We start from the raw sequence: 17,218 nt of genomic DNA on the forward strand, positions 1-17,218 counted from the left end.
TGGGCAGGCCCATCTGAGCATCTTAGGGAGGCCTAGCCTCACTATTGGCATTCTTAATTGAAGGACCTACTAAATTTTAATAAAACGCTAATGAAAATTAAGTTGTAATATTTTTCCCATTGAAGTTCACAGATTCCTGATTTCTATCCACAGAAGACTCTACAGAGGGCTCCTCCACCCCCAAGTTCAGAATTCCAAGGCAAGATCTTCACACAACTCAAAAGACAAAGAAATGAAAATGTAAACTGCAAAAGTTCAATCAAGTGCTATGGTTCCCCGCATTGCGTAAAGACTCCATCCAACTGACTTGACATTCAACTCCCTGGAGTTGACTGTTGAGAACCCTACTCTCAACCCTTCAAATTCAAGGACCAGAGACTCCAAAGAGCATATCAGCATGGCAGGAGGGTGTGAGGAGCCAGGCCCTGACATTCGCAGCTTCCCATAGCACAGCCAGCCAAATCTCTGGTCAGGATGCAGCTCTGAGTTACAGGCTACGTATAGCTGGAAGCATAATTCCCAAATATTCCTTTGGGAAAACAATACCAAAACTATTTGGATGACATATTATTTTCTTTGCAGGCATGTATTTATAATCCAGTCCTAAATTTAGAACTGAACACAGGAAACCATGTAGCTCAAACCTGTGATATTTTATGCTTATGTTTAGAAAGAGACTGTGATTATTTTATGTATTAAGTACTTGTAGAGTCTAAGGAAATTTGGCCCATTACATGACACTTTTGTGCTTTCCTGCCTTACCTCAACTGTATCCCTTTCAGTTCTTCCATATCGTCTCCATCTCAACACTGGAGAACTTCCAAAGTCAGTGCTTGGTTATCTATCCATGATTATCCATCCTGTAGCTACCCTCATGTGCTGTGAAGATGACATCCAGACTTTAATATTAAACTCTACTTTAAACATTATCACCAAGACTTGATAACACCAGGTCTAATCTCAAACTAGACCTCTTCCTTGAATTCCTTCTCATACATCTAACAACCTATTCGACATTGCTCCCTGATTATTTCAAGTTTTGAGTCCCTACCCTGACAAGACCTCACACAAGTCTATCCCCAAGTCAGTAAATTACAATTATATTCTTCTAGTACCTCATGCCAGAAACCTCATCCTTTTCTGGGCTAATGAATGTTTACAAAAATTTGGTTAACAAGGCAAGGCAGAATAATAGATTCAATTAGCTATTATTCCAGCATTATAACAGTGTTTGGTATACTAGCATACATAATATTAATCATAATAACTCTATTATTTTTTAGTTATTTGACTTCATTTCAATATGGATCTTTTGGGGCCTCTCTGATGGTGCAGCACATTTAGCTGCAGCACTTTGAAGCTCTCCACAGCGGCTGCAGCACAGTTCGATCCCCGGCCAGGGAGGTGACCCACATGGCGCAGCAGACCTCTCCTGTCTTGCCCACTATTCCCTCAGCAGTGTATTTCAATCTGCCTGTTCTGCTCCCTACTCTGTCTCTGGTAAAGCCTCTCAACCCCCCAACTCCACACCTCTGCACCGCACCCCAGCTCTTATATCATAAATAAATAAATCTTTAAAAAATATATGGATCTTCTCTTCTGTCTTCATATCCCCTCACATGATATTTTCGAACATTCACGCAGAACACTTATGCTCCATGTGCAGAATTCCAATTCTCAAATGTATACTTCCAGCTTTATCTCTCTCTTGAATGTTATGCCCCTTGGAACTCACCACTTGGAATTCTGAGGGTGCAAAACAGAATTCTTCCTTCACTACATCTAACCTGAACCTTGGGCTCCTGTTTCCATTTCACTTAAACTCCATTTACCCAATCCTATTTGCAGAACCCTAAAACATTCCATCTTGCTTTGCATTTTCTTTCATACCTATTTCATCCAAATTATCATCAAATCCTGACAATTCTTTCAAATACATCCCCAAATAGAACTCAGCATCCTTCTGGTTAATCACTGTGAAAAGCAGTCTTAAATGCAGCCATTTTAAAATAGCATCAGTGCTTCCTTAGTACTAAAACAGATTTTCGTCTGTACTTAGGACTGGGCCAAAGGGCAATTATTTCACAAACTGGATGTTTGAAAGCCCAGCAGCAGAGTAGAAATCCTGATCAAGGACTAAAGGTTGTAGAATTTTGCTAAAGGATAAAATCAGTAACCACTTACTTATAGCCAAGAACAGTTTCAACTCAACACTAAAAACCCTTTTTTCTTTAGCCACTTGCTTCATTGTCCTCTTTCATAAAATCTTTTTGAGGCACATTTTAGGTTTCTCCCTGAAACTGTGTACCCCAAATTATAACACTTTAATCCTAAGTAAATGCTTGTTTGTTTCTCATTTTGGCTCTTTGTTTTGAGGCTTGCAACACTATCACCTGTCACTAGAACATTTCCCGCAGCCTCATTTCTGGTCCCTTAAACTTACTAGCGATTCTCCATGGTGCCTCCAGAGTTTGTCCACTCCTATGGGCTAGGTGAATCCCTACAATGGCTCCCTAACCCACTCAGAGTGAGATTCAAAGTCCTTTCCTGAAGCAATGTCTACTTATTTGCTTATGGTCTGCCTTCTCTACCACCACACACTGGACCATAAGATCCAGACAGCCAAGGTCTCCACTCCTTTCTTCAGCCCTCTATCTACAACATCTTAAGCTGCCCAGGACAGAGTAATGTTAAATAACAAAAAGTCAACCAAGTTAGTTTTAAAGGTCTAATTGGCTTTATCCTAACTGGCTTCATTTAATGATCGCTGGATTGGGTAATGCCTCATCTAGGAAGTAGGAAGTCATTATAAGAATTGTACAAAATGAAGCTTCTATCGTTAGAAAGAGGATAGAACAAAGTGATTAGCAAAAGTAAAAAAATACTATTTGGCAGTCACCCGCCATTAGGAAATGGTAGTATCTTATCCTACAGGTGATCTCACAAGGGCTAACCGGGAAACTCCAGGTCAGTTGGTTCACATTTCCATTTTAACTGCATGCTTTCCTGCAATGAGGGCAGTTATTAAGTCCCAGTGACATGGACTCCATTTGGGGCCTTTTGTTTCTTTTTCTTTACTATTTATTTGTTGCATGAAGAGTGAGGAACTGCTAAATGTGGAGAGAAAGTTGGGGAATGTTAAATAGTGTAGAAAGGCAACACTAACATTTTATATTTTTTACTTTTTTTTAAAAAGATTTATTTATTTATTCGTACAGAACTGGGGTACAGGCCAGAGATGCGGAGGGTGAGAGGATTCACCAGAGACAGAGTGGGGAGCAGAACAGGCAGATCGACGAAGTACACTGCTGAAGGGAGCAGCGGGCGGGTCAGGAGAGGTCTGCCTAGCCATGTGGTCGCCTCCGGGGCAGGCGGGAATCGAACTCATGCAGAGGGGGCTTTAGTTTCTCAGTGCAGTGCTTTAACCCGCTGCGCCACCAGGGAAGGCCTATTTTTTACTTTTTAATGAAGAAAAGACATTTTGAAGACCTAGGTCTTCAAAAATGTTAAAGGGAAAACATTTTCATAAATATATTCAAATCAATCTCTCTATTTGGACTGAAGGGGGGGCAAGAATAAACATAGAAATGCCTGTAGAGCACATGCTGATAAAACTGAGGAACTGGGATATTAATCAGACTTAAGAGAAAGATCGGTGAGGAGGCTTCCTCTTATCTAAACTGACTTTGCAGTAAGAATGAAAATCCCAACTTTGACCATACCTGTTACTATCCATTTAAAGAATATTTGTGGTTTTGCCTACTCTTTTCTCTTTTTTTCCCATTTTTCTCCTTTTTTCATTCTAATCGCAGCAACTTCAGTTCATGCAATGTGTATTTTTAAATCTCCAGCCTGCTCTCAGTGACCTCAGACAATCCTGAAGAGGGATCTTCTACAAACCCCAATAGCTCCAAAAAAGTTTGCAATCTTATCAAGACCAAAGAAAATGATAGGAAGCAATAAAATTCTCTGTGATAAGACATTGGTAAAACCAGACACTCCACTATGTACATGAAATACTAGAGTTCAGGTATTGGGGTACAAAGGAGATCACCCCACCTAACCCTGTGGGTTCTTCTAGACTGGCAAGTAATCAAACAAGCATCAGCTTGATAAAGAGCCATATAGATGTTTAATAATAACACATATACACCCTGTATACAAGAGACCTAGACTGATTAACTCACACATGTGGCTTTACAAGTCATCTTAAATAGCTAAGCGAAGACAAGGGCTGCCAGAGGAAGGAGGGAAAGGTCTATTAGGGGGTTTATGGGAAATTACTGCAAACCAAAGATTTATCGATTTCAGCTCTGCCTTCTCCATTGAAGGCATTGTTGTTATGACTTACTACGTCAGATTCTAGAAAAAGACTTAAACATTCTTAAAACTACCTTTGACTTTGAAAGCCATACCTAAAGGCTTTTTTCCCAAACTGAGAAACACTTTGTCTGTGCTGTCAAAATAGCAAAGTACAAACATTTTTTCTGCTTTCTTACTGCCTACCCTTCCACTTGTCTAAAATATGGTATGCTTTCTATATCTTACATCTTTCCTCTCATCTTTTGCCCCATAAAAAAAAAGCTAATCTGGACAACCTGTTAGTCCCCTCAAACAACTCTGCATTTTTGCTCAGGTGCAAGTTAGTTCTTCCACCTGGAATGACTCTCCGACCTAATACTAACTGTGGAATAAACTTCCCCAGCTTCAGAATTCCTCCTAAAAGTCCACCTCTTCCATGAAATTCTTTCCTTCCCCCCCCCCCAGAACCTATATTAACCTGTCTCCTGTCTCCATAGAGAATTCTATTTTTTAATTTCCCAAAGATGTTCAGATAGGGCTTCCTAAAATGACCCAAATAGGTCTTCCCAAGACAAATACCTTTGGCATGCAAATTCTCTTTTTATATGCTTTTTAAATGAAATTGTTATTGCTGAGCTAATGTTGATTCACAACTTGGTGTATGATTTAAAGCTGTCGGTTCACACCTCCTCAGCTGCATGCAGTCACACCAATCTTACCAGGAAAGGACCAATAATCCTCCACCACCTCCACTGGGTCCCCTTTGCTCCTCACCCTCCATCCCCTTCTATTGATAGTACCCTCAGTTCTGCAGTCAGATTTCATAAGAGTTTGCTTCAGTTGGTTTTGTTTGTTCCTTTGGTATGTGGGTTATTTAGAGTTAAGGTCAGTTTAGACCCTGAAGGCTCAAGAAAAATTTTTACCACTCTTTAATTACCTAGAAGAATTAAAATTAAGAGCATTACCCAGATTTAGGGCTACCTGCAGAAAAAAACCTTTTTATTGGAGAATCAGACGGGGGGATAACATCTAAGTATAGACCACCTGGTTCTTTTGTCATGTGTGTGAGTCCAACTCCTCTCTCCTAAAGCCCAGGTCACTTCCCCATTCCGTAGCTCAGAAAAAATATCCTCATTTTGAGCCCTTTGACTGTAGAATTTCCTCCATGAGGATTCCTCATAAAATACCATGATTAAACTTATTCTTCCCTCCAATTAATCATTCTGATGTTAATTTGTTTACTTAGACCAGACTAAGGAGAAACCACAGAAGTAGGTGGAAATTCCTCTTCACCTCCACATTAGTCACATATTTCACTGTGCCTATTTGTGTGTTCCCTAACATGCTATAAGACCCTTGAGGACTGCAACCATTTTACCAACCTTACCTGAAGTATCTTCAAACAGAATGGGAATTTGTAGAATTCTAAAGACAGTGTTTTCATTGGAAGTGTTAGTTCTGGCAAAGTAGAATTGTATTGTCTGCCAATTGCCAGTGCCTGGATTTTGAATGCAAGTGGCCTGGTGTGGAATCCCGGTCTAACCATTCAACCAGTTTGTGCGCTTGCCTGGTTGCTAATTCTCTAAGAACCTCAATTCCTTCATTGGCAAAGTGGGATAATAAAACATGGAAACAATAAGTTTGTTGTGACAAGTAAATGAGATACTTGGCACAGTGCCTAACACATAGGAAAGACTTAATAAATGGAGGCTGTTTTTATTATTACTATTACTATTAGCAGTGAGCCTCTGTGTAGAGACCAAAATATTCTCACCACATATTACTCTATTGAAATGAATTGGGAGTGATTGAGCTGGAGGGGGATTTTGTTAAATCGGCCATCTCCAGGGACTCCTCTATAAAAAGCAATCACTTTATAAAAGTGCTGTCCAACATAAATACAAATGAAGCACATATGTAATTTAAAATATTCTGCTTGCAATTTAAATCCTCTAGTGACAAAAAGGACACAAACAAGAACAGATGAATTTGATTTTAGCATAATAAAATCATTTTATTAAATTCAGTATCTAAAATATTATTATTCTAATGCTAATCAATATAAATAAATATTAATGAGATCATTTATGTTTGAGGGATTAACTTTTGAAATCCAAAGTATATTTTGCACTTGCCATATAGCTCAATTCGCACTAGATACATCCATGTGTTCAATAGGTACATACGGCTATTGGTGATCCTGTTAGACAAAATTGCTTCATAATATTAGATTTGAAAATACCTGCCTCATAAGTGGATGAAATGTTACTAGGCTGTTACCAATAGTACTGTTGGTATTGTAGGATATGTTTTTCTGGAAATAACCAGAATGGGGAAGTATGAGCCCTGGGTTCCTATGTTGACTTTGTCATCCATTTTCTTAGCTTTGGGCAAACTATTAATTTGACTGTGCCTTACTTCTCACTCCTGGCCTGGGGCTTTGCTCCATCACAAGTCCTCTAAAGATGGAACTGCACACTCAGGCCCATCAGTCTCATCACTACGCACCCCCACCCCGTACTTCACCCAGGCCTGAGTTCAGAAACACACACCTCCACACATCTTCCCTACTTAAATTTACAAAAACAAGTCAAATCACCATAAGATATATTAATTGAGGTTCACAAACACTGGGGAGTTCTTTATGCTTTCTATTGTTTCCTCAAAGGTTATGAGACTGTTATTCTCAGCCTTTGTGTATATACTATGAATTAGCTGATCCAGTGTTTCCGTAGCTTTCCCGGGGGAACCCACTCAAGGTACAGCTACTATAAGTGCGGGCAAGAGAAGAATAAGGGGGAGGGAAAGCCAGAGAAAGGGCAAAATTGTGGCTCTGGGCTCCCCAGCCCAACATATTCTTAGACCTTAACAATCATGTTGCTGTTTGTTTGAGATTTTATTTGCACAAAGGGTTAAAAAAAAGTTTGCAATGTGGTTTTTAATCTCACCTTTTGTTTGGAGGGGAGGATCACAATATACACCCAAGCTCACAAAACCCAACCCCAGTCTCAGTGTATCATTCTCCAAAATACATTCACTCCCCTAGTTGCAACTGTTGACTGTATTACTGGACTAATGCATTTCTAGTAAAATACACTGAAGTATTAAAACTGAGCCAGAAGTGAACTGGTCACCTCACTTCATTTCATTTCAGCAGTTGTTTCGTGTGTAGGACAGCAGCTGGGTGAGTCAAGAGTCTTGACTTTACCTCTTGTGTGACCCCATGGTGAACTGCCAGCAATTCCCTTGCTCAGGCCATGAAAATGGGATTGCTCAGTATCCTAGAGGCTGTCTCCCCACATCCTTCCATGGAGACTCAGTCTATAGACAAAGCATGAGCAAAAGATGGACTTTGACAAAGGAGCACAGCACATGTGCTGTGTATGTTTTAAAGTATAAAATAACTTTATTCTGACCCTATCTCAGATTACTATAATACAACCAATGACCAAAAATTATTTCAGCCACTAAGGTTGATTTGTGTTCAAGGCCCAGACAGTTTCCACCACTCACCCTGTTTTCTCAACTCAATGCTGCATTTTCTCTTGCTTAAAAAATTTGCATATTTTCTCAGTGCCTGTTTCTGACTCACAATAAACAATGCCCAGACCTCCTGCCAAAAAAATGTCCAAATGTGAAATAGTTGCTATAATAGTCGTTTTTGTGATGGCAACTTTGAGCTGTGTGCTTTTAAATTATAATTACTTTTTCCTTACAAAAGATGTGTATTTGTCTTGATTGCTCTAATTATGATTCTATACCAGCAAACACTTATAAAAGATTCATGTCATCACTGTGCTTCATAAAACCCATGCCCTTCCATAAACTGCCTTTGGTGACTGTTTATATGTTTGTGTTTAATTTGTGGCAGGGAAATCTAATGCGAAACCATTAATCATTAAGTACATAAAAATTTGTGTCTTTAACTACATAGACCAAACTAAATAGGCAAGCCCATTATCGGTGTGACAAATTGCTTTCATAAGTACAGTAACTGAAGAAAAATAATGTAGTCTAAGCTCATTTTGCAAAACATATTCGAAATTAGAAGGGAGAAACATGTAGTTTAGTGACTGAAAATGTGACAAAAGCAGAAACGGGAGATTCAAGGTCTAAACTGGCATTAATGGATACAAGGCCCCAGTGGACCTCATTCATACTGGTTTTCAAGAATCATGGTGAACTAATGAGAAGCCTCAGAGGCCTACCGGGGAGGCAGAAGCTGGGGACACTGAGCTAGGAGCTGACTTTTATCCCCACATACACCCATTTTATTAGAGCCACCCCTACTTGGCTCTATTTTGTATTTAATGATTAAATAAGAAGACCATTGGCTGTTTCCCCCCCCAAGTTTACTGTTGACTGGAGTCCTTTTTTCAAGTCTTACAATTGAGATCTACTGACCTGGTGAAATTTCTCCTCTTCTTCATCACTGGGTTGTATCCATTCATTCAGGCAACAACTCTCCACTGAGCATGTTCTGTATGGGTTATGAGTGTGCTGTAGTCATAAACACACTCTGTTCTCCAAGAGTCCACAGTCTAGAAAGAGAGGGTTGAAGAGTGATAATCGCTGTGGAAATATAAGCTCAAGGAGCCTGGAGAGCACATAGGAGAGACAACCAAACCTGTCAGGGATTTGAGGGCCAGAGTATAGGATGAAGTTTCCAGAAGAAAATATGGATGGTAGATCTCCCTTTAAATGTCTTTCTTTTCTCTCTAACTTTAATGAAAACTCCTGGGACTTCTTTTAGAAAAAGATGAGAAGCCAAAGTCCTGAGAAAAGTAAACAACTTTATTTCACTCACTGACTGTAATCCAAGGCAAATTGCTTAACTCCTATGAAAATTCCACATCAACATCTGTATATACAGGACCAGTAATGATAGAATGTACCTCAAAGCATTGTTAAAGAGATTAGATAATCGTGCAAAAATGCCCATAAAGCTAAAAATTTCTTTAAAAATGTGGACTGCTGTTGTTGCTAACTCTCTGCTGAAGACCTTAATTCTCATTAACCTACATGGTCTTTCCCAGCTAACTCAAGATTCTGGTCCTTCGGAGTGCTGGCATGTGTTGAGCAACTGGGAAGAATGCCATTTCACAATATAAGTCATAATTAATAGCAATAACACTTGTGAAATCTTCATTTAAAAGCAGACCCTCTTCAGTTTTAGTATGAAGAAATGTTCGATACAGCCTCACCACTCGCAGATCTATACAGGGGGCTCCTTTTGCCATCTTCTCTCTCAATTAGGGTTCAGCAGTCCTCTCCCCTTGCTCAGACCACTTCTTAAACCGTATCATGTGAAAACATTAGAATGTGCTCAAAGAATATGCTGGCAAATAAAACAAAGGAAGTAGTAAGTCCAGGAACTCAGAGAATACATACTGGTAGAGGTGGTTTGGACTTAAAACCAGATTTTCCTTGAAGGGCCTTAAGATTGTATTTTCATCCAAACTTTTTTTTTTTTTTAATGTGAGTGTGAACTACCCCGGTTTCTAAATGCCCCTTGGCCTCCTCAGCTTCCTAACTAAATTTTTATTCACTTAAAGTGCTTGTACTGACCTAAAATCAAAATCACCTGTGCTTAAATCCTGTGGCTCACTACTATCGAGGAGCAGAGTTCAAGAACTCTAATTTGGTGTTTGGGCCCAAACACACCCTGCTGAGTCAGAAACTCTTGGTCTCTGTGGACAGCATTAGTCAATAGTCCTCAGAACAAAGTTCCCATGAATCTCTGTGGGGCTCCTGTGACCCACTGCAAAATAATTGTGGATGTGTGTTTGTGGGCTCTTGAGGAAAGAGACTGGTATTTGGAGCACAGTAGCTGCTCAAGGTTTGTTGAATGAATGAATGAACATAATAAAGGCCTATTATAGTTTCCCTCCATAGTTGGATTTTTCAGGTTTCATACAGGTTCAAAATGAACCCAGTCAGTCAATAATCAAACTAAACCGAACTCACCATAGGTTTTTCATTGTTTTACTTTTAATATTCCAACTGAAGCCTGAAGAAATTTGACACAAAATGAAAAGCCTGCTCCCAAGGGGTACTTCTACTCCTACTATCTTAGTACTTGCACCAGGGTTAAAACCAGGGCCCATTCATTGCCTTAATATTCTTTCTACAGATTCAAAAATGTAGAAGAATTTATACTCCTTATAATGACACTACAATGCAGGCTATTTGAACAAGGAGTGACAAATTCCCTCATGAAATAAAAAACAAAACTGAGAGATCTCCTATAGAGGTCAAAAAGTTTCTATCCATTTTCTTCCTCAAATTCTAGAATTCTTTACTCGTGAATGCTGAAGTTGGCCAGTTCTGTTCTATGTTGTAATTTTCAAATGCATGTTAACCACGATTCCTCATATTTTAAACTAATTAATGGGATGTCCATTTAAGGATAAATTAGATTTGGTTATTTCTTGTTTTAGTGATCACTTTTTGCTCAAAAAAAGAATTTACCTACAACATACTTTATAATAGAATGTTCAAAGAGAAATCTTGGCAGCTTTTTCAAAAGGAGCAGGAGCAGCATTTACCACATGTGGTTCTTTTTTCACTCTTGGGTTTCACTCTTGAACTAAAATTAATATGATTCCCTGGCTCTGGGTCCCCTACCTGAGTAGCTTTAAATAAAATATGACATACAGAGGCTTGTTCATAATTTCTTAGTCTCTCACTTATTGAATACTTCTATGAAGGAAAAAAATGTATCAGTGCCTAAGGGTCTTATTTATAGCACAGGGGGAAAAGGCAGAAGTATGTGTTGAGTAAACCCATGTTGCCCCTGGGCATTGTTGCAATAGCTTTTCAAAAGAGAAAATGGTGGTTAAAAGAAGGAATTCCCAATATTTCCTGCACACTAAAACCCTGTGATTCAGATGAACTCTGAACTGACACTCTTGGCATCTCATTTTCTCATTAGGTTTTATTACAGCCAACAAAACATTCAGTGGTGAATTACTTCCCTTTTCAGGGGTATCCCAGACTCCCATAATGTCTGGACAAACTAAACTAATGAAATGGTCTTTAACCAAGTTTTAGGGATTAAGAAAATAAGGGAAAAGGGGGAATATTAGCAACTTCTCGTGTCTATGACCACCAAAGTGTGATTGTTCCAGTCTTTTGTCTTGCCTGTAGAAAAGAGAAGTAGAAAATGGAAATGTCAATGGGTTTGACATTCCACTTAAAATCGTTTAAAAACTTCTCTTAAGACCCTTGAAATACAAGTCACTACATATGACATAAGGACAAATCAGTCACATGGTTCACAGAGAACCTAGAGTAGTAAGTAAATGCTTTCAAATATAGACATAGTATGAGAAACACCTACTATATACCTCTAGACCAAATCTACACAAAAACTGGTAGATTTGTTTTAACACAGGAGGTTTGAAAGCATTTTGTTTTTTATCCTTGCATTAGGTTATCCCCTTACAAGTTATATTTACTTAATATTTATTATGTATCAGGTATAAGGTCAGTTCTTGCCCTCAGAGAACTTATAATCTAGTTGAGAAGGCAAAATTTAACATGATTTCAAACAAAAAGGAGCAGAAGACAAAATAGAATTTAATGTTAACCAACATGGTACAGATGCTGAATGACTAAGAAATCAATAGGAAGAGATACTGAGGGCTGGGACGAACAAAATTATATATATATTTTTTCAAAATTAATATTTTTAATACACTCTTAAAATGATACCAAATTCAAACCTCATTATAACTGCTGCTTACTTGTAAAATTGTAAAGCATTTACATATGTGCCATTGCTTTCCAACCAAAAGAAAGGTCCTCAAAAAGGCTTAGGAGAAACAGAGAAACAGTGAAGCTGACAGATGCATCTTGATTTGCTAATGACGGGGAAAAGACATAGTTTCATGTTGGATACAGACTCAAGAATTAAGCAGACTTTGCTTGGAAAATGATACTTAAGGGACAAGAATACAGAGCTCTAATTATAATTTTGGTTTGGGTTTTGTTTCTATGAAACTATTTTCTTCATGCTAAACAAGTTCTAAATTTTGGAGCTGAGTCCTGCTCAAAAAGAATTTTTAATTTTCAAAAAATCTATTCATAATCTATTTCCCTCCTCAAGGATAGGGTGGGAGAAAGGGAACGGGAGACATTCAGCATCCTTCAAAATTAAGCCATCTATCTGTACAGCAACTTATCTTGAAATCAAGAGATGTAGAGTGTAGGTTTGCACTCTTCTTAAATGCTTTCCACTTTACAGGTTAGCAGAGATCCTGTTCTCTTTGTGTTTTTTTTTTGTTTTTTTTTTTTTTACTTTTTTAGTCTTTGCCACGCAGGCAATTTGAGCTCAATTAGATTTGTTATAATAGAGTTTAAAATGCTAACACGAAGGCATGTCTCATCTTGTGTTTTGAATAACTTTAGGCAAGTTTAGAGAATTGTTGTAAGCGTTTTTCCCCTCCATACTTGATTGCTTTTCTGAGTCTTCCCAAGAAATGTTAGTTTTTCCCCCCAATTCTTAAAAGAGAGACGCTTTCATAACAGCTGTACCACCAGGCAAAAGAGCACACTCTCATGTTTCCTTAAGGGGAGGAAACCTGTAATAATGTGAAATAATTAAATATAACCATAGAAAAGTCTTCTTGGAACGGTTCTAGCCAAGACTCCAGCTTTCTGAGTGTGCGCTCTCCATTCTTCAGTTCTTCCTAGTCCGGGTTTTGCATTTCGAATGAAAATGAACCCACAAAGCGTGAAAGTGTTCTAAGGGGGGAAACAAAGCCAGCAAGCATGCTTCTGGTGCGCCAAGATTAATCAATATTCCAGAAACCCCGGGTTTCCCCCTCTCCCTCCCTGCGGAGTTTTCATTTCCCCACTCCCCTTTCCCCCCGGCACAGACTCCTCCCCTTTTCTTAAGTTGCTTGATAGTAACTTGCAATTTCAGAGCACATTTACACCGCGCTCGCCGCGTGTGCTTTCCGGCTCTACCTCCTGGGACGTTCACCTTGTCACTGCCTGGGGTATCTTCCACGCGTTACAAAATCAGAAAAGGTAGGTGTCGCGCTCTGTCTTCCTGCTGCGTTTGGTTTCTCGTTTCATTTCTCTGCCAATAGAATCTGTTTCCCAAGCAGAGGAGTAGCGAGAGTAAAAGCTAGCCATTTTGGTAGATAAAGTCCGTGTGGGTAATTTAATGTGAGCAGCGTGTCTGTGAATGCCGGGTTCCTCTTAATGTGGGCTCGAGTCATTCAGGATGGATTGGTGCAGACTGTGGTGCGAGATGGAATAGAAATCAAGACTGACCTCCTCTGTTTAAAAATGACTGTGAAAGGGGATCAGAGATTAGTTTAAAAAAAAAAAAAAAAAAAAAAACCTGGTCTCTCCTTCTCCCAGTCACTTCTCCCTAAAATTTTAATCAATTGTGAAGTTTTTAACAAGTAGGAGGTCTTACTGGCACCGACCCCCAACCTGCAATTTTATCTAAAAGTCAAAAACTGTTAAGTCAAATCATGGTTGTTTTTTTTTTTCCTACACTTGGATTTGCCAAAAGCTTCTGAGGAGTCTTTTGCCTTCCTGTCTCTTCAGACACGCGTTGGTTGCCAGCATTGCCAGATACACTCCATTGGCACAACTGGTTTTTATTGGGATTGATCAGGGGAAGATTATGGATTAGAAATCTTTTAAGGAGATAAGATGAATCCTTTAATGTTTTCAAAGTAGTTGATTTCCACCAAGGAGAGACTTACTTAGATGTGTTGAAATAACCTAAGAGCACTTTGAAGAAACTAGAAACCACACACTGTAATGTTTGGAATGAAAATAGGAGTCATCGCCTCATCGGTGCTGGAAATCCTAAATTTTAAAACACTTAGAAGTCAGGGATAGTTTCCTCAGAAGCACCCTGTAAGTTTGCCACAAAGACAAATGCTGCTTAGATCTTCGGCTTGTCATAGCAATGAAAATGAATTATGATTTCAGATCATATATAGGTGGTCCAGACTTATTCCGTATTTCTTTGGAAAAAAAGAATGAAGTTAGCCTGTAAAACAGTCAAATGTATTTCTAGAGTTCTGTGGGTAGTGTTCCTTTTGTGACCAGATTTACTAGTTGATAACAATTGAGAGATTTTTTCCTTAGTGTAGAAAATAATTACGTATCCTATAAAGATAAACCTGTAAAATAGCAGTATCACAATTCATTTTATTGACTTGGGTATGCCTCCCCCGTGTACAAAACCTATGTCATCAGTAATGACTAAGCTTTGCTTTACATTCAATTCCATTTCACATTGATCGAGAGTATATATTGGGCAAAGCATTTGAATACGTTTTGGAGAGTTGGATGGGTACAGTGATGTTCAGTCATACCCACTTCTGATGAAGCCTTTTATATTCTCATTGGAAAGGGAAGGACACATTTTTTAAGGTGAAGCAGAAGTTTGATGAAGCAGAAGTTTGTACACATATATTCTGAATTTACGCTCATTTTTCTCACACGTGGCCCAGTAAGAGCCACATTCTAGCATTGAACCCTGGCATTGCTGCCCTCCAATCCCTGATCCCTACCTAGTGAGTCAGTTGTGCAGTCTGCCAACAGCTTACTCCCAGTATGAAGCAGCACTGACTTCTCACCACTGGAGGCTGTAACTCCTGTCTCTTTCTCTCACGCTATAGTTATATTCTCTAATGCCAAAAAGATCTGGCTTTCTGGGGGTGACCTGGAGACACTGAAGTACAAAGAAGACATACTCGAGATAAGTAAAATATGACTAAAAGCAACGGAGAAGAGCCCAGGACGGGGGGCAGGATGGAGAGATTTCAACAAGGAGTACGAAAGCGCACACTGTTAGCCAAGAAGAAAGTGCAGAACATCACAAAGGAAGATGTTAAAAGTTACCTATTTCGGAATGCTTTTGTGCTGCTCACTATCACCGCTGTCATTGTGGGTAAGTCATTTGATAACAACTGAAAAAGAAAGAAAGAAAACCTGGATCTTGTTTCTCTGAGGCAACTGGTTGCCTGGGACAGATTGTAGGTATTCAAAATGATAACCTCTGGTAGGCTTCCCTCTGAATTTACAGGTTGTTTTTCCATTTAATGACAGGTCTTCGGGGGTGTTTGGAGCAGTATATCATAAACACAAAAGAACCTGAAAGAAGCAAAACACAAATCAATTGATCTTGTGGAAAGGGGAAATAAATCAAATGTTTTCTCATCTCACGAGCACAGCACAGAAGAATGATAATTTAATCATTAGGCTTGAGCAGTTTAAAAAAAAAAAAAAAAAGCAAGCAAGCATGCAGTCTCGATTTAGCCAAAATGCAATCATTAAACAATGTCACTTTCACTTGAAACTAATTTACACAATTAGTATACCCAAAATGAGCCACAGGGCCCTAAGAGTAATTCCATTCTAACCGGTACTGACAGGAAAGGGAGCGAGGCTTAGACACAGAGGCTGAATCTTTTATGTGTTTGCCCGCTCTCATCCAGTGACTGGGAAAGGTAAACTGGAGAGAATGTTAACACAGATCTCTTTCATTCATTGCCTCAAAGCGCCTGCTATAAATAGCTATACCATTTTTGAAGCATTTCATCCAGTTTCTAATTTTGCATTGTGGACAGTAATCTTTACTAATGAAATATCATTTGTTCTCTTGGCTTATTTGTATCTTACAGTTTTTTACTTATGGGTAACATTGACCTTACTTTAAAATATACCTGAAAAAAAAAACTATTTATTTAGAATTTTGGACTTAACCAATAGAAAAATCTTGAGGTTGGTAATCGCTTAAGCCAATACCATGTTGTAGAAAGTGTTCTAATTTAAATTTCTACTAGCCTGCCACAAATAAAAGCATTTACGTGCAGTTTTATTCTCTATACCTTAGAGTTTGCCACTATCTTCACCAAGTATAGAGAATAATCACTATAAAAACTAAGAAAATTCTGCAGATTCTAAATATAAGTAGAATTCTATCCAGAAGGCAGGACAGTAAAATCCTATAGGGAGGACAGCAAAAGAGCAATTTGTCATGAATTTAGATATATTTCAACAAGGCTTGGTAAAAAGAGGACTTAAACCTCTGTCTTTAGATTTACAGTCTAATGCTTAATCGGCCATTGGCTTCTCTTCATCATTGTTGATGATTAATGATTGTTCAATTCATCGTAAAGGTGTCCAAAGAGAAAATGCCCTGGTGAAAATAAAACTTTTTTAAAAGAAAATAATAACTTTATTTCAAGATGTAAAAAGAACTTAACCAAAAACTGCACCATTCATGAACCTAGAGACTGCTCTTGATAGGTTCCCAGGTTTGAATACATTTCTGGAAGAAGTGTTGTGATCCTGCCTCATTGGTTTAGAAGTCTGTGTAAAATGTGGTAAACTCTCTCCATTTATTGATTCGAATTACAGATGTTGTTAAGCCAAGCAATAGCTATATAGTAATAAGAGTGAACATTATATAGCAGTAGCTCAGCTACTTTCTATAGATTATTTTTATTAGATCCTAGCACACTTAATCCTTAAACAAGTTTATGAAGTGAGTGTAAAGTTATAATTACTATGATCCTCATTTTATAGAAGAGGAGACTAAGTGTGGAGAGGACAAGTACTTTGGCCAAAATCATGCAGCTAGTAAATGCTAGAACTACTTAGTGCTGTCTAGTGCCAGATGACATTCTTTTAAACAACCTGCCATCTTGCCTCTCTGCTCTGCTGACTGGTTGACATCGTGTGAGAAATGCCAGAAAGAGAAATGCTAATGTCTTGGTAGAAGCCAAGCAGAAGTAGTGCTAGATACACTCATATCACATTGTCATTTCGTTATACAATTTACCTAGTTAAACTCAATGAAAATTATAATTCTCCTGAAAATTATTAAGTCATTTTTTTAACAAACACCATTTAGTTTGCAACCCTATATGTATAG

At 38.5% G+C, this 17,218-nt stretch overlaps 1 protein-coding gene across 1 annotated transcript in view; it reads left to right on the forward strand.

Annotated features, from left to right (window-relative positions):
• The first annotated feature begins 12,980 nt into the window (after window positions 1–12,980).
• SLC1A3 (solute carrier family 1 (glial high affinity glutamate transporter), member 3) overlaps window positions 12,981–17,218 on the forward strand; it is a 74,647-nt gene continuing 70,409 nt past the window's right edge. The window contains exons 1-2 of the mRNA XM_004678097.2: window positions 12,981–13,338; window positions 14,958–15,229. Coding sequence (XP_004678154.1) covers window positions 15,049–15,229 — 181 coding nt within the window. The 5' untranslated portion in view covers window positions 12,981–13,338; window positions 14,958–15,048. The remainder of the gene's footprint in view (window positions 13,339–14,957; window positions 15,230–17,218) is intronic.

This window comes from Condylura cristata, unplaced genomic scaffold (assembly GCF_000260355.1).
Source record: "Condylura cristata isolate star-nosed mole 26May11 unplaced genomic scaffold, ConCri1.0 scaffold00007, whole genome shotgun sequence".
Classification (NCBI taxonomy): Eukaryota; Metazoa; Chordata; class Mammalia; order Eulipotyphla; family Talpidae; genus Condylura; species Condylura cristata.